Raw genomic sequence first — 23,279 nt, 5'->3', positions numbered from 1 at the left:
AATGGTTATTTAATTTTTAAGATTCCCTCGTCTGATTATCAAGTAATAAAATATTATAGAATCTTTTATTACAAATAGTATTTACTGTTGGTAATATTGGGAGTAATCAGATTATATTCCTAATGGGGTGTTATTATAAGATTATCAGGCTGATCTTAATTTTGACCCTATTTTGTCCTTAATATTTTATCATTTTGGACACATTTGTCCTCATATGTCTACCAAATAACCAGTAGCCCAAACCCTCTCATTTGAGAATTTACCTAAAACATTCCAACCACAAAAAAAATTAAAGGTTAACAAAATACCCCTAGCCACCCAAGACCATCGCTCGCTGGCAACCACCACGGCCACCCATTGGCGAAAGTTGTCATATCAGCACAAACTGGTGGGATATTGCTGGTCGTGTGCCAATAAGGATGTTCCGACCATGGATCAAAACAGCCTAATCTGGCCATTTCACGACCAAATCTGATTGAAAAAGGTCTGATCGACACACAATTAGCCAGATCTGGCTGGTCGTGCGCCATTACGATGGATGCCCACGGTGTTGACTAGCTGCGAGCAGTGGCTTAGGGTGGATGAGAGTGACTTTGTTACAAATTAAAGTTTTATATGGCTGTGGTGTTTTAGCAAAATTTCAAATATAGGGGGTTAAAAGAAATGATTCAAAAAATAATACTAAGGTTGCGTTTGGTTTGGGGTGATATAAGATTAATCTTGTAATCTTTGTTTAATTTTCAAGATTCCCTTGTTTGGTTGTCAAGTAATAAAATATTACGTAATCTTTAATTGCAAATAGTGTTTACTGTTGGTAATATCAAGGGTAATCAGATTACCTTCACAAGGGGTGTTAATATAAGATTATCGAGATAATCTTAATTTTGACCCTATTTTGTCCTTAATCTTTTATCATTTCGAACACATTTGTCATCATATGTCTATCAAATAATAATTTCCCCAGACCTCCTACATTTGAGAATTTAGTTAAAACATCCCCGCCACAAAAAAGTTTAAAAGTTAACAAAATACTCTCAACCACCCAAGACCACCGCCGGCCGCTAGCCACCACCGTTGGCCACTGGTGAAAGTCGTCATAGCGGTACAAGACCGGCGAGATCTTGTCGGTTGTGTGCTGGTAAGGATGTTTCCAACCATGGATTTGTGATCCATGGTTGGAAATGACCATATGTGGCCATTCCACTGCCAAAGATGTGGTCGTGAAACGGTCATATTCGCGGCCAGATCTAACTGTTTTTTATCCGTGGCCAAATTAGGCCTTACCGGTGCACGACTAGCCAGATCTAGCTGGTTGTGCGCCATTATGGCAACTACCGACGATTGTGAATAGCTGCCAACAGTGGCTTGGGGTGGGTGAGGGTGATTTTACTACAAATTAAAGTTTTATATGATTGTGGTGTTTTAGCAAAATTTCAAATATAGAGGGTTAAAAGAAATAATTTAAAAAATAATAGGATAAAATAATATTATATTATTATTTAAAAAGGAGAGCAATTTAGTAATGTATATAACATACCCACTCATTTATCCTCTCAACCAAACATATTATTATAACATACCCACTTATTTATTCAAACCAACCAAACACATTTCTCTAAAGATTCCCTAATAATATAACATTCCCCGAACCAAACACATCCTAAAATTAATATTATATTATTATTTAAAAATAAGGGTAATTTAGTAATTTATATAACATACCCGCCAAACATATTTCTCTAAACATTCTCGAGTAATCTATATTTCTTTTCATATAACATTCTCCAATAATATAATATTCTCTAAACTAAACGCTAACTTATAGATATTTAAACAGCGTTGATTATGTCATCACAATGAACATGTGGGCACTTACCCACACAAGTCCAAACAAAACAGAGATTTAAAATTCAACAATCAATAAAAGTAATTTAATTTAACTGAATTTACACATCTTTATTTTTTGAAATTAAATTTCCAATAATTAGTAGAATTAAAACAAATATATACGTTTATAATAAATAAAGATACATATTCAAAGTTGACTTCCAATTTTGTATCCTAATTTATGTGCATCTCATATCATATGTACAGGGATGAAAGATGGAAAATTGGCGGTAAACACACGGGGTGGCAACAGTGTTAATGAAGTACAATTGTACTACATGAAGAGAGAAACGTACAAGTCTTTGAGGCCCAAACCATAGGCGCACACGGCACACCAAGCGCCATTTCAAAACATGAAACATGCAAGGGTAAAAATAAAATAATCACAAAACCAGTGGCGCCGTTGGGATTATTGAATCCAGCAAAATCTCTGCTATTTGCCAACTATTATGCTTTCTAACTCCTTTATTGTCTGCACCTACCGCCGCCTTGGATTCTCAATTGCATGGCATGCATTTGAACTTTAAACCTTCTCGCAGGGGTTTCCAAATTCTTCCTAATCTTTTTAGCCCCTTAATATTTGAAAATTCGAATAATATATAAAAATAATTGTATAAATATTTATTTTAATTCTTTTGCAAGTCAGGATTTTCTATGATTAAGGCCTTCATAATTCGATTATCTACACGTGATGGTTATGTGGCGCACAAGAACAATGTTTCAGGCATTCAAGGCAAGCTAAAACCCCAATAGCGTATCAAGAATATCTAATGAGAGCAAGTTAAAGCAGGGAAACAAAACGTGAAACGCAAATATAAGAAAATACCGAATTTAGTACAATTTCATTAAATTAAACCTCCATAACAACATGAGCGCTAATCTTAGCTAAAATTATGAATCTAAACACAATCGTAGACAACAGACTAATGACCGATTTCAAGGAATTTATACACAATACAAGACGCAAATAATTAAAAACAACAAAAACGGCGCATGGTTACAGCGGCACTGAGTTCGAAGGGGCGGCAGCATGGGCTTCATCATCAAAGCCCAAAGATCACCAACAACACTTTCTTGGACAGAAGTACTTGGGCATCGGTGATTGGCCATCCAGATAGGGATCTGATAGAACTTCATGAAATTTTCGTATGCAACTAGCTCCTCTGACAACTTCTGCACTTCGTTCTCTTCCTCTTGAGCTTTCGCATTTCCTCCTCTTTCACATTAACTTGAGCATCATTCACGTTCTGCACCTCGTTGAATCATAGCCAAACTCAGAACCAGAACCAGAGACATAATTGTCCCAACAGGAGAAACAATCTGCTCAGCAATCTCCACTCCATATCCTCCAATCTGGTTCAGATCATAACCAAACTCCAAACCAATGTTTTAGATAAATTAACTAAAATCACCAGTTTGGGGTTGATGACGAAGGGGATTAGGTTTTGGATTATGGTGAAATTGGTGGCCGGTGAAGCTGTCGTCTTCGTTTGGGAAGTTGACTGTTTGCTTTCTTGCCGTGTGCGGCTTCTCTGTCTAGGCACGGGCTGCTTCTTCAGCGGTGCTGAAGGTACCAAGCCAGACTCGGACCCCTTTTCTTGGGTCACGATTCAGCTGCCCATTTGCCCCAGGGCCGTTGCCTTATTCCTCTGTACAAGTTCTTCCTCTGCCTTTTCGCTTTCTTTTCCACTTGCCCTTACCTGGATCAGTTTCTGTTCAATTTTCAAACTCAGAAGGCTTTCTTCATAAAAAAGAAGTGATAGATAAACTACAAAAAAAAAAAAAAAAATAAAAAAAAAAAAAAGAAGGGAAAAGTGTGTACCTGAAGAGATAGTCTGTGGTCGTTTGAGTGAGTGGTCATGTGCGTGAGGAAAATACTCAAAGTTGTTCTTGGGTTTGGTAGCAAAGGGTGAGTTAGGCCAGAGGTCTGAAGCAGTGACACGGCCGCCACCTCGGCGAGGTATGAGGTCTGCTATGACAGCACCGCCACACATGTTTAAGTTTATGAAGAGAGAGTATTGATGTAAATTGAGATGTAAAAGAGAGATGATATTAAGAGGATATGAGTATATGACAGCAAACAAAAGGGTTTAAGGACTTGGAATTGTTTGAATTGGGAGAGAGAAGATTGATGGGGGGTTTTGTATTGAGAGGAAAAGTGGGTGGGGTGCATAACAGAGTATTTTAGGAAGTTTTTTCAGATTTTCGTGTCCTGGTAAATTAATATTTGATAGTCTTCTAGAGTCTAGATTATCTTACTATTTCAGTATTTCTTACCAACTTGGCAACCCTATCTCATTTTTAATTCAATTACTTAATTAACCTTCAAATCCACTACACTCGGAGCCAGCTGCTCCTTAACTAGCCCTCTCATATTTGTATTTGAATTCTTCTGTTTTTTATGACGTAAGTTTATTTTTTATATAATATATATGTATCTTTGTCTATTTTATACTTTTTTTTTCTAATTTTAAATAAATATTATGTCTCATGTAATTTAATAATAATGAAAAGACAAACTTAGTGATAATACAATAAATTTAGCCAAGCCAGAGCATGTATATGATTATCATGTGGTCTGGAAGGGTCTAGAATGTGGGAGTGAAATTGACAATATTTTTATACAATGAGGCCTCAGACCTGTCACTACATATTATATTAGAATACTGCCGCTAAAATGCTAGTGTCTCGAGAAAGTCGATAATTTTGACTTCAAACTTTGGATGGTCAGGTCAGAGTTGATAGCTGCTTGATTTCAGAAAATGCTTAAAACACTCTCTAATACTAACAACGGTTTATCACAATATACTTTTATTTTATGTCAAGTTGGACATATTAAAATGAAGGGATGGATTGTTGTCCAATTTACTCTTTCGCACCTAATACGAGAGATTGATCGTAGAGATAGTAACGTGAAATTTTAAGAGCGTTTGGTTGGGGGTTATGTAAGATTACTGGAATTATATCATTTTATATTACTTGATTACCATATTTGATTGTCAAGTAATATAAAATTTTGGTAATATTCAAATACCAATAATAGTTACTGTTGGTAATATTAAAGGTAATCTGATTACCTTTATTTTCTTATATATTGTAAGATTACTAGGGTAATCTTTTTTTTATTACAATTCTATCCCTTATTAATAAAATTTTAGGACAATAATACCCTTACTTTTAAATTTATTTATATGAATCTTGCTTTTATCATTTCACCACAATTAATTAACTTTTTGAAGAAAATTACCCTTGAAATCAAAATAAATTTTAGCTTACCCAAGCCACCACCCCCACCCACCTGTCGCCAGCCAAACCATTGCCGGCCGCGACGGGAAGTTGCTGAAGTCACTTGGAGTTGCCGGGAGTAGCCCACTAGGAGGCTCCGATATGGCCGTTTCTAGGCATATTGATGGTTGAAAAGGCCATATCGGGAGTAGATCTGGCTATTTCCAGCCAGATTGATGGCCAGACCCTTGGCCTTTATCGGAACGGCTAGATCTATTATGGTCGTTAACAGCCAGATCTTGCCCAAATCCATGACCGTTAACGGCTAGATCTCACCCAAATCTGGCTGCTAATGGCCATATCTAGTCTAATATGGTCGTTTTCGGCCATCAATATGACCAAAAAAGACCATATCGGGGCCTCTCGGTCATGGTGGACTACTCACGGTGACTCCAGGTGACTTCTAATGGTGGTTTGTGGTGGCGGCAGGGTGGTGGGTATGTTATTTAAATGACTAAATTGCTCTCTTTTTAAATATTGATATAATATTATTTTTTAAATAATTCTTTTAACCCCCAAGATTTCAAATTTAGCTAAAACACCCCTGCTTATATAAAACTTTAATTTATAACAAAATCACCCAAATCCATGACCGTTAACAGTCAGATCTCACCCAAATCTGGCTGCTAATGGCCATATCTAGTCTAATATGGTCGTTTTCGGCCATCAATATGACCAAAAACGAACATATCAGGGCCTCTCGATCATGGTGGGCTACTCACGGTGACTCCAGGTGACTTCTGACGGTGGTTTGTGGTGGCGGCAGGGTGGTGGGGGTGATTTTGTTATAAATTAAAGTTTTATATAAGCGGGGGTGTTTTAGCTAAATTTGAAATCTTGGGGATTAAAAGATTATTTAAAAATTAATAATAAAAATAATATTATATCAATATTTAAAAAGAGAGCAATTTAGTCATTTAAATAACATACCCACCAATTTATTCCTCATAACCAAATATATTAATATAACATACTCAGCCATTTATTCCAACTAACTAAACACATTTTCCTAAAAATTCTCAATAATCTTCAAGGTAATATAAGATTCCAGTAATCCAACATTCCCTAAACCAAACGCACCCTAAATATTATATAACATTATTAGCTTGTATGAGTAATATAATATAACATTAGAGTAAATGACATGTTCCCACATGAGGTCTAGCGAAATCCCAAGTTCATTCCCTAGTTACATTTATTCCAAATTTTCACTTTTAAACTAACACTGTTAAGTACTGTTAGGTTCTGACACAGATGCAATGACTGCAATTGCCAAAATGCCTTTGAACCACCCATTTAGGCCGGGTGGTAGACAACGATCGATGAGTAACCATTGTTCGATGAGATGGGGTTTTGTTAAGGAGATTTTGGTACTGATGGTAGGGGAAGGTAGGGTTTTTAGCGTCAGAAATGGTCGAAATCCAGCCAGGAAGCGAGAGGTCGCAAGGTGGGTGGCAAATGGCGATTGATGAGAAACCATCATCCAGTGAGATGGGGGTTATGTTAAGGAGATGTTGATGGTGTTAATGGTGGGGGTAGGTAGAGTTTTTGGCGTTGGGAACAACCGGCTGGCCTAAAAGTGGCAGTCGTGCTGGTGGGAGGGTGGTTGCTATAGGTGGGTGCGCAGGGGTAGCTTACGCGCGCTGTTGTGTTCTTTTCCTTGAGCATCTGGCATGCCCTTAAGAGGAAGAGAGTTGGGAATGGTTGGGTGATGATGGAAACCCAGAAAAACACAAAACGCAACACAACACTCCAATAGCAGCAACCAACACAAAACTACAAAAAAAATCAGCCTCCAAAAAGCCCCAAAACGAGCAAATCGCAAAAACCCAACGACGAGAGGGCAACATTCCATGACCAACGACCGGAAGGCAACCAATGATGGGGTTTGAGGGCTTTTGTAGAGTGGAGGCCAGTGGTTAAGAGGGTGGTGGAAGATTTGATTTTGGCGGCCGAATTTGATCGAAATCTGACTTAGAAAGATAGGAGGTGGCCGGCAAAAAAATGGTTGGTGAGGGCGAAAACAGTGGAATCTGTGCTAATTTGAGGTGGGAAAGCGTTGGATTTGCAAAAATGAGTTGATTTTGACTAGTTTCGATGAGAAAACTGACCAGTGGCGATGGCGGCACTTTCGACCAAAAACAGGTAATTAGGCTACGAACCAAGGGTATTTTAACTCTTTTACCTTTTAACTGTTAAAGTAAAGGAAAAGTCATTAGTTCAAGGGTGGGAATATGGAATAAATACAATTAAGGGTATTAACTTGGGATTTTGCTATACCTCATGTGGGAACATGTGGTCTTGCTCTATAACATTATTTTAAAGTAGTTTTTAAGATAAGTGAGATGAATAACAATTTATTCACTATTGGACGATAGCAAAAAAGAAGGTGGTATAATTACATTATTTTAAAGTAGTTTTTAAGACAAGTGAGATGAATAACAATTTATTCACTGTTGGACGATAGCAAAAAATAAGAAGGTATAATTACAAACAGGTTGTTCTGAAAGGCTTAATATTTTAGACAAAGACAATTTGTTTTTGTTGTCGATCAAACAAACAAACGCAAACCATAGTGTTACTCTTCTTTGCGTTATTGAACATGATAAAACTCAACCTTAGCCAAATTAATTCCCAATTAGCTTATGACGAAGAACAAAGATATCTGCCTTTTTTTTCTTTCAGGATCATTAATATATATTGTTCGAATCATTGCAAAGTAATTGAAGATTGTGAAGTTATTGCATGGGGAAAATTATGGGATTATACAAATTATTCGAGGTGAAAACAACGAAAACCTAGATAATAATAAACACATTTCCAAACCAAAAGTCACAACCCAAAATCTGACCTTGACAAGTCAAGCTTAAAAATTTATTAATAAGGAGTAAAATTGTAACAAAAATAAGATTATCAAGTAATCTTATAATACATAAAAAAATGATGGTAATCAGATTATCATCTATATAACTAACAATGATATTATCGGAGTTTTATATTACTTGATAACTAAACATGGTAATGTAAGTAATATAAGATGACATTATTGGAGTAATGTCAAATACCCCCCAACCAAATGCACCATAAACAGTATCATCAGTGGTAGTTTTTAAAATCAGTAACAGGGAGATAAATAACATTGATAACCAAACATGGTAATATAAGTAATATAAGATGACATTATTAGAGTAATGTCAAATATCCCCAACCAAACGCACCCTAAAGGGTAAGGTTATTTTTTTTTATGACTAGATATACGAGTCAGCTTGTGTGCACCTTAACTAATCTTTGGGGCTCATTGAACACCCTACAGACTCAATGTGTTAAGATAAGACTAATCTCTGAGACTCATTGAACACCTACAAGTCAAATGTTTCAAGATAAGACTAATCCCTGTCATGGTTATGATTAATTAAGAGTTCTTCAACCGATGCAAAGCCCTGTTTCTTTGCAACATTAATATTCTACTTCAAAGCTTAAAATGCAAGATTTCTTTGAGAGCTCTCTACTACACCTGTAAATTTCCAACTAATTTCGATCACAACAATATGAGATTGTAGCCTATCGGCCTGTTGGGCCTTTTGGTCTACCCCTCGCAACCGGACCCAATCATCTACAGTCCGCAACCTTTTACAAAATGGAGTGAATAAGATAAATATTTATTTTGTTCAGCGTCAAGCTTTATTATATTGTTTATAATATGGAGTCAATAAGATATAAAATGAAATCCACATGTGCAATTACAAAATAAATAAGTCAAACATGAAATAATTTCATAAAATAAAAGGAAACAGATGAAGAGAGATTGAAAGGTGAACCTTATGGTTTGTCTGTCGGTTAAGAAGGTTTTCTTCTTTTTTTGACCTCCTTGATTTAAACCACTTTAGGGTCTCTAACTATATTTGTGGCCTACTTTAAACATTTAGTTTGTAGGGTGTTTAATGGATTTTGTTTATTAGTTGAGGTACGCTTAAATTAGCTTAGACATTCTGGTCATTTTAAAAAAAAAAAATTGTTTATTTTGTGTTTCTTTTTTTTTTTTTATTTGTTGTGTTTTTTTTTTTTTTTTTTTTTTTTATTTTTTGTTTATATTTCTTTTTCTTTTTTTTATTTTATTTTATTTTTGTTTTTTGCTTTTTTTTTTTTTTACTCTTTTTTTTTTATAATTATTGTGTTTAGTTTGTGTTTCTTTTTTTTTTTTTTGTTGTTGTGTTTTTTTTCTTTTTTTTTTTTTTTATTTTTTGTTTATATTTTTTTTTCTTTTTTTTATTTTATTTTATTTTTATAATATTTTTTTTTTTTTTTAAAAAAAATAGGATCACCCCCATTGAGGATGAATAATAGGGGTGTGCAAAAAAAACTGTTAACCAAATTGAACACGCTAACTGAACCGAACCAATTTTGATTTTTCAAGTGCCCAAAAATCGGGTCGGTTTCAGGTATTTATTATGTGATATCCAAATTTTCAGTTTAGGTATCGGGTATTTATTTTAAGAGAACTAAGTACCTGGTTTATTAAAAAATAAAAAACCTAGTTTTTAAACTTATTTTCCTTTAACTTTCAAAGATCAAGAGACAAAAGCCCCAAATCTTTAGTATTTAAGTTATTAAATTAAAAGTTGATTTAGTATACGGAAGGAATTGTATTCACAAATTGAAATTTGAAATGTAAAAAATTAAACTTTATGCAAATTCGGGTACCCAAAAATCGGGTATCCTTAAAAGTGGTTCGGTTTGCGGGCAACCTTTTAGGGGTACCCGAATATTTTTGGGGCAAAACCGATTCGGGTATCCGGTTTTGCACAGCCCTTGAATAATGTTTGCAAACTGATTAGTTGTCTCTATTAATTTTTTTTTTTTTTTTTTTTTTAGAATTAAAATATATTCATCTAGGCTCAATCCAGATACTACCATACTGCAAAAACAAAAACATGAATTTGTACCCTGACTGCGTTCAACACTGCAAGACAACAAGATTTTATGTAGATAATTTGTCTGCTTTGTCATTAAAGATTGGGTTGAAATAAGAATATGAAAATTATTTTAATTTATTGATTATCAGCTTTGCGGTTTGCACGTCTCGTTAAATAAAATAGCCTAATAGGTGCCAGGCTTTTGATATGTAGATTTCGTTTCTGTCGTGCAGCCAAGTTAGTTCCTATACTGCATATTATTTTATTTGATAGTGAACAACACGATATAATCCCATCAACATATAAAAGCCCATGGCTCAAACGCTTCATACTTGACTACTCTTCAATCCTTGTTCTCTGTGTCAGCATCGATCTTGTATCTGAAAATGGCACTCACAAATTCCTTTTTTGCAGTCTTCATGCTTCTTTTTTCAACAATGGTTATTGTCTCAGCTGATGGTGGCTATGATACCGCTCCCGCAACTGAAAAACCGGGACCAGCAGAAACCGAAAACTCATTATCCACAACCTTAGGAATTCAAGGGACGATATATTGCAAATCAGGCTCAGAATTCACCCCACTTGAAGGTAATTAATCTACTTGCTTGTATTTTATGCCTTAAAAGACTCAGTCGATCAATCTAACCAGATAAAGTAGTCCCATTTTCTGTAAAGAGATTTGCCTAAAATTATGATGTTTTATGCCATGGAGCAGGAGCTGTGGCAAGGATAACATGCCTATCAGTGGATAAGCGCGGCAACGAAATAGCACCTTTCTCAATCTTGAGTGATGCAACTGATAATAAAGGCTACTACTTGGCGACGTTGTCCCCTTCTGAGATGAAACATAACTGGAGGCTTAAAGAGTGCAAGGCTTTTCTTGAGCTCTCTCCATCTGAGACTTGCAACGTTCCCACTGACATTAACAATGGGACAAGTGGTTATGTTCTTGCTAAGCATCGCCCCATCAAAAACAAGAATATGATAATGTTCTCCGTTTGGCCCTTCTATTTCCAAGAAGATAAAACAAGCTCCAATGGTTATTAACTTAATTCATTGATGAACGGACAATAAATTATGTTGTTCATTGTTTGATTTTACTGGCCATTTTGCTTTGAAGAAATGTAATGAGCAAGACATTAATTTTGGAAAGGAACCTAATTTGTCCACCTACCTCCTTTAAACTTGTTTGCTTAATTATAGGACTTTGGTAAGAGAATTGCCCTTAATTGGAAGGTAAAAAATGTTGGATCAGTAAATATGATTCACCTAACACAGAGCTTCCACTTAAAGTCATGCTGCCTCAGCTACTAGCAATTCGCTGAGGCTTAACCACCCCTACCTACAATAAATGCATCATCGTTAATGTACACAAGGTTAGGTTAGGTTAGGTTTGTTCTAAGAAAGATCCTTTTTGGTTGCGTATCTGTGTTGCAGTGACACTTAAAACTCGTGTTAATCACCACCGCCTGGATCTCGGATGAATCCAGAGACAAAAGGACACAACTTGGAGACTTAGCCTTAGCATGATAACCTCACCGCGGTTACTGCTGACTTATTTATTATATAATTTGTCAAGTGTTTCCACATAGGTGTCGGGTGAGAAAATATATGTGACAGGCAGTTATAGTAGCAGAATATCAAAGAGCAAGCGGTGAGGAAGGAAATAAAGATGCCAAGTAACAAATCCGCTGTCAAAGAGACGTCCGCTTCAAACTCCGAGTTTGATACTTCACTCCTCCCCGAGTCAATCCCCTCTTTAAAAATCAAGAAAACCGTTGCATATATTGAAGCCTATACCACAAATTAAATCAATAGTTAACACTTACAATCAAGAATTCAATAAAATTATGACGGAGGAGATTAATAAGAGCTCGCATGGGAAGAAGAACAAGTCTCAGCGGCTAGGCTTAACTGTTGGTGCTGGAGATGGTATAGGAGGGATTGTTTTGTTGGGTGGAGGTTTGGCTGTTGCAGGTTTGATTGCAGCTTTTTCAATCATCAAGAACAGAAATGGAAAGAAGTGTGATAACTCCGCCACTCCTTCCAACGAAAAAAAGGATGCCACACAAGGCCTCGATTTGTTTCTTCAAACTCCATCAACCCCTTTGCACCAGAATCAGAATTCATGGTTAGGCTTTGAAAATTGAGTAATTAAGTTAAATTTTGTCTTTTCTGCGTGAGTTTGATTTATCATATTAATTCTGAGTCTTTGCAGCATCACAAGCCATGAAACATCAAAGGTTGCCGTCACTGTAAGTCAAATTGATTCTCCCGAGACTGTCTCTATCCATAGTTTGGCCTTGGTAATTTGTCCCTTCCACGAAGTGTTTTCCGTGTACCTTTTTTTTTTTTTTTTTAAAAGAAAAAAATAAATCTTTGCGTTTAACTGACATTTTGTGCATTATCAATTTTTATGGCCATGGTGTGTATGAACATATTGTAAATTGTAAAAATTTGTGAAACAAACCTTCGTGACTATTAATAAATTATGTGCTCCAAAAGGATACAAATGTTAATATCCTGAGTAATTTGATCCAGGGAGATCAAGCTGTGCCGATATTGGATGGAGAAAAAGAGAAACCTAGCAATTTTCATCCAGAAAACTTCTCTAATATTAGCGCTGAAGTGTCTTCATTGCCAGCGCCTGATGGCCCCTCTTTGGCTAAAACAGAAAATATGATCAAGAATGAATCTGGTGGGGATTTGCATTTGAAGGAAACCATTGAAGTAAAGAAAGGGGATGATGAAGTAGAAACGGAAAATTTGGCAGTAGAAAAAAATTTACCAATTCAATTAGCTGAAGATGAAGAAGAAGAAGAAGATGATGATGATGATGGTGGTGGGAGTAGTGATGAAGATGTCACAGAGGAAGAGGTAGAGAGCTTGGAAGAAGAATCATCATTGGAGGAACATTCACCGATACAATCAGTTGAAGAAGAAGAAAAAGAAGATGGTGTTGGTGATAGGGGAAAGGAATGCCTCATGGTGAAAGAGGGAGAGAGCTCAGAAGGAGAATGGTCAGTGGAAGATGAAGTAAAGAAAGAGGATGAGTGGGGAGAAATGGGAAAACTGGCAGTAGAAGAAAATTCACCAACCCAATCAGTTGAAGAGGAAGAAGCTGATGATAGTAGCGAAGAACATAACATAGAGAGAGAGGAAGAAAGCTCGGAAGGAAAATTGTCAGTAGAAGAAAATGCAGCAATGGAATCAGCTGAAAAGGAAAAAGAAGACGGCCACGACAACAATGATGAGGATAGTGGTGAAGAACATGTGATGGAGAAAGAGGAAGAGAGCTCAGAAGGAACTGTATGCTCATCTATTGAATCTAACGTTCAGGCAATTTGGCCAGCAGAGATGATAGAGGCCTTGTCAGAGGAACTCAAAGGATTGAATGCCATCAACCAGAAGAAAGCAAACGAAACAGAGAATTACCATTTCTTGGACTGCAAAAGGAAGAGAAATATCAAGATTGAAGACGAAAGCAATAATGAAACTACTGAAAACGCAACAACTGTATTTCACAAGAAAGCAGCTCAGGCGGTCGTCATGATGAAGGATCTAACAGTGAACGATCTGAACCGGCGAATTTGGGTTTGGTCAATTTTGGTGTTACTGTTGCTGCTGCTACTGTTGCATATTCATCGTACAGCTGTCCCCGCCAATCTTACTTATCATCAACCTGTCACTGTTCCTTGAATTGAATAAATTGTCCCTGTCAAAAATGAATTTTCCATGAGTTGAAGTATACAATAAAGGCTTTTATTCATTGTCAACGTTGTTAGCAATGCACGATTAACCCATATACCAACTTCTGTTAATATAAATACTATGTGATTAAGACATTTATGCATGTAAAAATTAATTAATCAATAATGTTATATATATAATTATAATCTATTGATAAAAGATTTACTTTCCTATAATTTATATAATATTGACACATTAGTAGAGAGATCTCTATTAGATAACATCATCCATATAAATAAATATGCCGGTAAAAAATGCATAGAGTCATGAAGTAGCAAAAAATGCAACTTCTACCACTAGCATAATCAACCTGGCAAAATTATTTGTACCGTAATTGTACTCGACTAACTGCCAACTATAATTCTTGAGTTAAGAGTAATTACACTCGACTAACTATTTGTACCGTAATTATACTTGACTAACTGCCAACTATAATTCATGAGTTAGAAACTGCCAACTATTAGTCATGATGATGACTGCTGACTCCAGATTGTAGTTACCCATTATACTGGCTGCACCATGCGGCTGATTGTTTAGAAAACAATTCTGGTCAACTAGAACTAGTTATAGGCTGCAAATTCCAGTCCATACTCAGAAGTACAATACATAGCACAATTCTCAAAAGGGAAAGCTAAGCAATACATAAAAGCACGAGTTAAGACCGACCAAAGAAAATTTACATATAGCAGCAAGAGATCCGTACAATGCTTTGTATATATGTTTTGCCATCCTCTTATAGCATGTATCTTTGCAAGTGTATAGAGTATACTCGCTTCTAACTATCACTCTTTTTCTATATACAGTGCCCTGACTCCACAGATTTAGCTCAAATGGCTGCTGCGGGTTTATTTTGTTACTATGTCCAACAAATAGATGAGAACTTTGTAACTAACTAGCCAAAATCTATTATAAGCAACCAATCCTCTGGGACAAAACTTCATACCCAACATTGCAATTGTTGGGTTAACCATTTCAATATGTGCAACTGGCTCTGCTGATTGCTTAGCATTCAAGAAATTGATGGTTTTCCATGGAGCTTGGCCAGCTACAGCCAATAGACCATCCCAAAACACCCAGGATTAGATCCACACTTGAGCAAGCATTAACCTGAGAAAGCAGATACACTTCCCATTATTAGGACAAGATGGTCATATTGCCATTAAAAAACAAATAGGGAAACGAAGAAAAGACAACATTGAAGCAGTGACAAACGAGAATCAGCAAAGAAATATTGGGCACACTACCAAACTCTCAAGATTCCCTTCGATATGAAACAACATGACAGCCATTCCCCTTCCTCTATCAATTTCAGCCTAAACACAGGAAATGCAAGTGTTAAAAATAATACATAGTCATGTGGACTGTAAACAAACAAGTTTAGCAATATATTGGATATATTTTTACCACTCACCACACAAGAACATATAGTGATGCCTACAGCTGCTAATGCTGTTGTCACCTCAGCCATCATGCCTGCAATAAAAAGTAATTAGTTAATAGTTTAAGCATTATGACCAGACACTCAGATCTAGGCAGGCAGTGGATTTTAGCACAGAGGGTATGAACAAACACAGTCAATGTCTTTCCATACCCCCATACGCAGATTTTGTCCATCACTATCCACAGATGCTCAATAAATTTTGGAAACCCAATCAGAAATTTGTTAGGAAATATTCTGATTAAGTTCCTAGCTTGCATCATTACTTTTACAGAACGAAAATTACCTTTTCGTTCTATGCATACCACACAAAACCATTGAATGGAATGCCCCTCAAGATTGTGCCAAGCAGCAATTTTACTGGCTTGCCAACTTTCCAAACCAGGCAAGACTTCCTTATACATAGGAATATTTGCTGACATCATTTTGGCAAAACCATTTTCTTGTGAAGACAACTCTCCCTTGGCCTTCGAACTGGCATGCTGTACATGTTTGTTATGTTTGCCATTGACCTTTGGACGCCAAATACTTCCATTGTTAACAGGAAATATATCTTTAGAACTTCTAATTGGAGAGGACATGTCGACAACATTCATAAGGATCTTCTCCCACAAAGGTCTGCTCTGTTTGGAACTACCTAAAAGCTCTTCTCCTTCGCTCTCCTCTTCAGAATCAGCAATAAAATTACTTACTGTGTCTGCCGTTATTTCAGCAGCAGACATTGCGGCTTGCTCCTTTAAAAACTAATCACAGATGAAGAATTAGAAAACAAAAGAAAAAAGAAAATAGAGGCCATCCTAGAGGATAAAAGGAAAAAATAATAATCCACATTCTAAGTAAACCTACTTTCATAATTTTGTGCCTGGCACAACGTGTTTTAGCATGTTGCAACCACTGCTTATGCCTTTGGAAAGCCGATTTGCTAGAGAGCGCCTGATAAAACAACAAAGCAAGTGAAAGCTGATTAGGGTTGCACTTGTTAACTAATAATATGCGTATATGCAACCTGATGAACTTCTGGAAAAGAGAAACTAAACAACACATGCAAGTAATGTTAAAAAAGTAATCAATGTATCATTGACAATTCCTATTCTTGCTCGGACCACAGGAAACTAAATTAACTAATGGAGAGACAACTAGCCTTGAGATTGTAATTCAGCAACCATCAGACTGAAATTAAAACATATAACTTGTTCTCTGTGCTGTAAAAATCAGTTAATCATTTAAGACAGCACAGATCTTCGAAAGAAACAGATGAGTTGCACTGTTGGCTGCAAAACTGTAACATGCCACAAAGTAGCATGTTAACAAGAACAACTAACCCTAATAACACAACTCTAACTCTGTTCATGATCTTTTCAACTTCATGAAGAGAGAGACAGCGAGATGATGAAGAAGAAGAAGAATATGGAATCTTCATTTTCTATGATACACTGAAAACTTTAAACCTAAATGTAGTTCCCAATACAAAGAGCTCATAGAATAGACAAATGACTACTAACATTGTAGGTGATTATCTCCACAACTTCAGCATTGGCAAGTGCATGCGTAGGAGAAACAAGATTACCATTGACCTGCAACAAATAAAATCAAGGACTAAAAATCTGATTCATAATTCATTCAGCTTTTAGCTTCTGATTTGTAGGTATAACTCAGGACTGAAAAATGAACACCATAGCAATTAGAAGTGAGAAAAATACCTTTGCAGCAACCATCTTGTTGCCAATTTCAGTATGTATCATATAAGCATAGTCAATAACAGTTGCTCCTCTAGGCAAATTTTTTATCTGTACATATATTAAAATAATTATCAAGAGCATAATCAGCTCCATTTGAATATATATGTAAATCTCTATAATCCTTAAAAGAGAATCAATCCACTATTTTACCTCTCCCCTGGGCGTAAAGACAAAGACACGACTACCTAAGAGATCTCTTGTGACAGTATCTACAAATTCTCTGGAGGTCATGTTGCCAACAAACTCCTCTTGCCATTCTCTAATAGCATTGAGCCAGCTAATCTGTAGGAAAGAAAGGACTTCATCCATAAAATTAGCATCAAAATCAGGGGACTTGGAAAATGGTTTATTAAGAAATATCTTTTAAAGATGACTAGTAATTATAACGATGCATCAAGGTAGAGTGATATACCCTGAGTGCAATGTTTGCATTGTTAAGGCAGACAGTCTTCCCCCTTGAACTTCTACCATTAGGCATTGCATGTCCAACTAAGCCAGTGACAAATACTCTCCCACTATAGTGAGCAGCAATGCCTCTCTCAGCTATCAGATCCATCTCTTCAGTTCTTATCTGCCGAGAATGAATAAAAATTTGTGTGTAAATATCTTCACAACAAACCAAACCAACAATTCTGATTGACTTTTACAGTAATTATAGCAAATAGTGGCATTCAAAGAAGAATAATTAACAAATAACTAATAAACAAAAAAAATCATCCTCAACTATGAAGACAGAAAGGAAATGATAAAGAAATGAACATCCAAACTACCTGAACTTCCAGTCGCAACATGCTCTCATACAAAAAGGGAATCACAGTGGTATGGAGACTTTGATAACCATTAGGCTTTGGGGTCGCAATGTAATCTTTCATCTATTACAATGGAAAAACAAATATTAAGGTACAGTAATTTCCTAACATAACAACTATTTACTTCAAGATTCAAAAAGAAGGAAAAAAGAGAAGGTAAGAATACACACAGCTCGAGGAATAGGGGTCCAGATTCCATGAACCAACCCAAGGACATGGTAGCATATCTGCAGAAAGCACATACATGAGAAAAAGGCCATATGCCACACCAAGCACACAGTTTGGCAAAAGATACCCAGCTCCTCTGGCATGGGCAAAGAATTCACCTGCTGAGGACTGCACAAAGGCCCAACTCCAACACATGGCTTTGGTTTTATGATAATGCGAAGCTGGGCATGACCAACAACATATTAACAAGTGAATACAAACAAAGAAAAGTTTCTTTATAAGAAGTTATCAACATAATCTAGACAAATACCAGAACAAACCTGTGCAATTTGGTTAACCTCATTGATTGAACATCTTGATTTAAGCACAGATTTATAAATACTGCCAAAAAAAAAAAAAAAAAATTCCAATTAAAAATCAGCAAAAGTCTGTTTCTTTGAAAACATATGAGAGCTCATTATCACATCTATGCAAAAAAGTTTCCCTATCAGTATATTAAACTCCAGCAAGATGAACATATACATATACTACAGTCTTGCGAAGTATTTCAATTGCATGATAATCATGTTAACCAGGGAAACTATGTGAAAACTTTAGTCAATTTATGCGTTGAACTTCATTAAAATGGCAACAGACCCATCCAAAAAAGCTAGTAAATCACAGTTGACAAAGAAACAGGGATCATGAACTAAACAATCAGCACACAAACTAAACAAATAAATGAATGAATATTAGAAGATTGATCCATGGCTTCACCTGTAAGGCTCCTTACATACAGAAAGAACTTCGGTTTTCACAGTCATAAGTCCTAAGAACTGATCATCCTCAATCTTCTTCTTTAAAATGTTGTTTGCCTAGTACGAAAAAAGAAAATTTATGAATCACAAAGATACAGACTCAGTTTTAGAGACTAAAAAACTTTGACAGTCAAAAAATGTTAAATGGTCGACATGATAGTCATGCCAACCAGCCTGTGATAAAGACAACTTTAGACCTCTATCCAACATTATTATAACAAAAGAAGGAAAATTACCTCCGCAAGTTCTTTCTCGTGTTCTTTATAAAGATCTGCAACTCGTCTTTTGATCTTCGCATAATCTTCAGCGTTTGTGTACATGAAGGATAGATTTTCAAGTTCAGACTGCAATAATGTTAATAAGAGTTCAGATTATGAATTAACAGGACCATTAACCAAAAATATGATGTAATAAGTGCTTTAAAGTGAAAATCCTCCTCATTGCTAGGGTTTTGGCTAAATGATGAAGGAACATAACATCAGCACCACTTTTAAATAAAGAAAAACAAAGTGATGCAGATATGAAACAAAACTATATAATGACTCATTTATAGCAGGTTTGAAAATAAAATGATGCAATTCAAAAAATTCTAGTTGTATGTGTCGAATAAATAGTTACAAATCTCAAAAGTGAACTACTATGCAGTACATCTTAATAATGAGGATTAAAGCATCAAACACTCCATTTCATCTTGAATGATGAAGAAGTCATGAACAATTTAGTTTGGACCACACTGGATATGATATCTTGAACTATGTAAATTCAAGATGGTAATTGATTGTACTAGAGAAATTTAATATGGCAGCCAGGAATGAAAATAATATACCAAAATTCTACATCCCTACTAGTGTATGTCAGCAGCATGTACATATCATATTACAATCTGAACTTTAAAAGCACAAACAGCAATTACAAATGTGAGAATGAAGTATAAGGGTATACCTTTATTTGGTACATCCCTAACAATTTTGCCAAAGGAGCAAAGACCTGCAATGTCTCCATTGCAATGCTGGACTGGACACAAATGAATAATATTAGAAACCATGACAGCCACATAACTAATAACCAAATATTTATTTAATCAATATTAACACAGCACCTGTTTATGAGGAGGCATGTGCGAAAGAGTGCGCATGTTATGTAATCTGTCAGCTAATTTGACAATGATAACACGGACCTGAAATAGCAGCCATTTAGTTGCCAACTGGCTTTGAAAATAGATAACAAAGGCATCCAAAAACTATAAAAAGGTTACCTCCTCTGTCATGGCTAGAAACATTTGCCGAAGATCATCAGCTTTAACATCCTGCACTGAATTGTTTTCCTTCTTACATTTCAACTTTCCTAGCTTGGATACCTAACCAGGAAAAAGATGAAAAAGAAACCAGAGTGAGCACACATTAAAATGGAGAATTTTCCAACTTCCACCCTGCACTTAATTAATTGAGTTGCTGAAGAAAACACTTGTTTCAAATAAACAATAAAGCACCTTGGTCTCTCCTTCTACAATGTGTCTTACAGTAGCACCAAACTCCTCTTCTATTCTCTCAAAAGTGACCACATTTGTATCCTCAACCGTGTCATGCAGTAATCCAGCAGCAATAGATTCCCAATCTAGTTCCTACAGCAGTTAAGATTCAACTTAGATTGCAGAATGCAACATAATTACATTCCAAACTTGTGCGTGATTGATTTTTTTGCACAACATACAAGTTCTCCCAGAATTCGTGCAACTTCCACAGGATGAATGATGAAAGGCTCTCCACTGCGTCTTTTTTGACCATCATGTGCCTCAAAAGCCAGCTATAACAACACAAGAGCTACATTTAGACATAATCACCAGTTCAAAAAGAAATGGCTTAAAAAGGAGGGATGCTAAAATTCCTGGCGAAAAGCAGAGGCCTTACCTTAAGCGCATTATGGACCAATTCCAATTCTTTAGGGGAAAGATATGATATGGTGGGTCTAAGATCCTGAGACAACAGTTATATGACAATAAGTATGGTTCTGACCGCAATGAATAAAATATAGCCCATTTGCAAGACAAGAACAATTATGACAGTTAGCATGTTCAACAAGAGACAATTATACCTCCCACAACCTTTCAGGAGAAACGTTGCTGAAAGCAGTTGAAGAGATGGGTGAGGAACAGCACAACTGCCATCTTTTACAAGGAACATTAAGCAAACTTGATCTGAAGAGTTTTCCAAGAAGTATAAAGTCTGAAGCATCAGTACACCAACCTCCAACATCAAAGGCTTCACATCTCTGGCAAGAGTTCAAGGTCAAACCAATACCAAAAATTAATAAGTTAAACAAGTGTCCATGTTACAGCTTAAGTTATAGTACATAAGATCATCCATCTATACAGCCTTCCTAAAGGCTTAGGGAGAATTTCACAACTTTAAGGGAAGAAAAAAATAAAAAAAGCAAAAACAACTTATAATACTTGTCCAACCATAAACTCATTTGAGTAATACTACACTTACAAAGAAATTTTACAAAGATCTCCATACAAAGTGAGGTGGCAAAAAATGAATGGAAGAGTGAATTTAATGAGTTTGACTTTTTCTTTCACTCTTCCATTCATTTTTTGCTACCTCACTTTGTACGGAAATCTTTGTAAGATTTCTTAGTAAGTATAGTATTATTGAACTCATTTTATTGCTCGTATATTAGTAGCTGATATTAAAAGGTTTCATGAAAGAAAAGCTGCCTATTAGACCAAAAATCTGAGGTTCTATAAATCCCTTTTACGATACCCCGAAAGATGTCTGTCCCCAATTTATGACACCAAATTCCAAAGTTAATATTATTCTGAAAAGTACAAAAAGGAAATACCATCTCATTTCCTTTGTTGGCTGGACCTGACATATAACATTAAGCTAAGAACATCAAATATCTAAAATCAACACTCTTCCACCGTCATGATTGAGGTTAAATCTTTCCACCAATACTCAATTACTAGATTGCATTATATAAACCTACTTAAACACAATTCAAACAACCTTTATAACTAATTGATTTTAAGTATTTTTAACTGGTCCAATAACCGAACTACCTAAAACAGTCACAATATCTCATCAAATTTAGAACAAAATACATAAGAGAAGAGAGAAGTCTCAATTAAAAGGAACTTACCGAATTGATACGATTTCTTCTTCCGTTAGAAGAATAGGACAAAGAAGAACAGTGAGCAGGATGTGCAGTGCTGGCAAGAAACCCAGTCAGAGCTCTCGGCGCTTTCCAAGCACACGAGAAAACGCTACAATCATAATATCTTCCACTGACGTCGCCTTTCGGAAACTTGCATATGTTCACACATTCCACTGACACTACAAAATTATTTAATACGCAATTACGCTACAGTCAAACTAAAAAACCTACTCGTATTAGGCCAAATTAAGTGAATTACTCTAATGAATTTGATTTCCTAGACTTTCTCAGTAGCCAAACTAGCTTATAAAAGTGTAAAATTGACAAGAAAGAGATAACGAACCTGACATAGACGAAGCAGAAGCCATTTGTAATGAAAGAGAACAATCTCATTGAATCGAACTAAGCATTAATCAATACACAAAGATTAACAACTAAATTTTTTTGAATCAAATGCTTACTAAGCTTTCTTGATTGAAGAGAGAGAAGATTATGTGTTATTAAGTGTGGTACAGAGAAGAGTTGTGTTTTGTGTTTCGTGTTTTGGGGGATTTTGGACAAATAACCGATGGATTTGAAGGAAGGAGGTGAAGAGATAATCTAGAGAGAGAGAGAGAGATTGAGTTTTAGCCAAGGCCACACAAGTACCGTTCGATAAAGATATTTATTTTCTTTTTTCTATTCTCCTGATTTATAGGTGATGACAGAATTTTTGAATTTGTCTTGATTTTTAATAATTAAATTTTCTTGGCAATTTCTAGGTGTGATTCGTGTGAATCGTGAAGCGCTGAAAATTTCCATGGGCTGGGATCTTAGTAGACTTTTGTGCCAAGTAGNAAATACCGTTCGATAAAGATATTTATTTTCTTTTTTCTATTCTCCTGATTTATAGGTGATGACAGAATTTTTGAATTTGTCTTGATTTTTAATAATTAAATTTTCTTGGCAATTTCTAGGTGTGATTCGTGTGAATCGTGAAGCGCTGAAAATTTCCATGGGCTGGGATCTTAGTAGACTTTTGTGCCAAGTAGAATGGAATTTGACGCCAAAAGACACGTTGGCAACAGCCACATTTTTTTTTCACATTTATTTACAATAATGCCCTTATATTTATTTTGAAACTCCAACAGTAACTTTTTAAATTTTATTTCTTTCATTTAGCACTAGCAGCATTATGTCCTGTGAATTGTGTACTTTACTGTATTGTCTTATGTATTTCCCTGCAGGGAGAACGACTTACACATACCAAGTTTTGCTATAATGATAAATTGGTACTTAAAAAGTTTTAAAACGATAAATAGATACCTTCCGTCATGTTATGTTGGTGATTTTTGTTT

General features: G+C 35.7%; 3 protein-coding genes and 1 pseudogene across 4 annotated transcripts; 2 read left to right on the top strand and 2 right to left on the bottom strand.

Moving 5' to 3' along the window:
* Window positions 1-2,832: 2,832 nt before the first annotated feature.
* On the bottom strand, window positions 2,833-3,577 carry LOC116146698 (annotated as a pseudogene).
* Window positions 3,578-10,439: 6,862 nt separating this feature from the next.
* LOC116146692 (proline-rich protein 1-like) lies at window positions 10,440-11,301 on the top strand. Its single transcript, XM_031432114.1, has 2 exons — window positions 10,440-10,673; window positions 10,801-11,301. Exons 1-2 carry the CDS (start codon window positions 10,472-10,474, stop codon window positions 11,130-11,132), a joined length of 534 nt encoding a protein of 177 aa, XP_031287974.1. The 5' UTR covers window positions 10,440-10,471; the 3' UTR covers window positions 11,133-11,301.
* A 425-nt stretch (window positions 11,302-11,726) lies between these two features.
* On the top strand, window positions 11,727-13,861 carry LOC116146709 (high mobility group nucleosome-binding domain-containing protein 5-like). Of its 2 annotated transcripts, none has more exons than XM_031432130.1 (3): window positions 11,727-12,216; window positions 12,304-12,340; window positions 12,627-13,861. In XM_031432130.1, exons 1-3 carry the CDS (start codon window positions 11,936-11,938, stop codon window positions 13,782-13,784), a joined length of 1,476 nt encoding a protein of 491 aa, XP_031287990.1. In that variant the 5' UTR covers window positions 11,727-11,935; the 3' UTR covers window positions 13,785-13,861. The 2 variants fall into 2 exon arrangements, with proteins under 2 accessions (XP_031287990.1, XP_031287989.1); XM_031432129.1 differs by having other exon boundaries at window positions 11,728-12,216; window positions 12,304-12,391.
* A 629-nt stretch (window positions 13,862-14,490) lies between these two features.
* On the bottom strand, window positions 14,491-22,572 carry LOC116146708 (putative GTP diphosphokinase RSH1, chloroplastic). The gene is made up of 24 exons (XM_031432128.1): window positions 22,286-22,572; window positions 21,928-22,121; window positions 20,878-21,054; window positions 20,694-20,759; window positions 20,497-20,589; window positions 20,276-20,407; window positions 20,042-20,143; window positions 19,886-19,963; window positions 19,729-19,800; window positions 19,023-19,130; window positions 18,746-18,843; window positions 18,310-18,370; window positions 18,148-18,210; window positions 17,992-18,048; window positions 17,783-17,884; window positions 17,425-17,583; window positions 17,163-17,294; window positions 16,974-17,060; window positions 16,776-16,847; window positions 16,120-16,206; window positions 15,560-16,016; window positions 15,247-15,308; window positions 15,080-15,148; window positions 14,491-14,942 (listed from the first exon to the last, which is right to left on the bottom strand). Exons 1-24 carry the CDS (start codon window positions 22,308-22,310, stop codon window positions 14,838-14,840), a joined length of 2,658 nt encoding a protein of 885 aa, XP_031287988.1. The 5' UTR covers window positions 22,311-22,572; the 3' UTR covers window positions 14,491-14,837.
* Window positions 22,573-23,279: the final 707 nt, after the last annotated feature.

The sequence above is a fragment of the Pistacia vera genome, unplaced genomic scaffold (assembly GCF_008641045.1).
Source record: "Pistacia vera cultivar Batoury unplaced genomic scaffold, PisVer_v2 Contig482, whole genome shotgun sequence".
NCBI lineage: Eukaryota > Viridiplantae > Streptophyta > Magnoliopsida > Sapindales > Anacardiaceae > Pistacia > Pistacia vera.
Note: the sequence above shows the minus strand (reverse complement) of the source record. Positions and strands in the feature narration are given on the sequence as shown.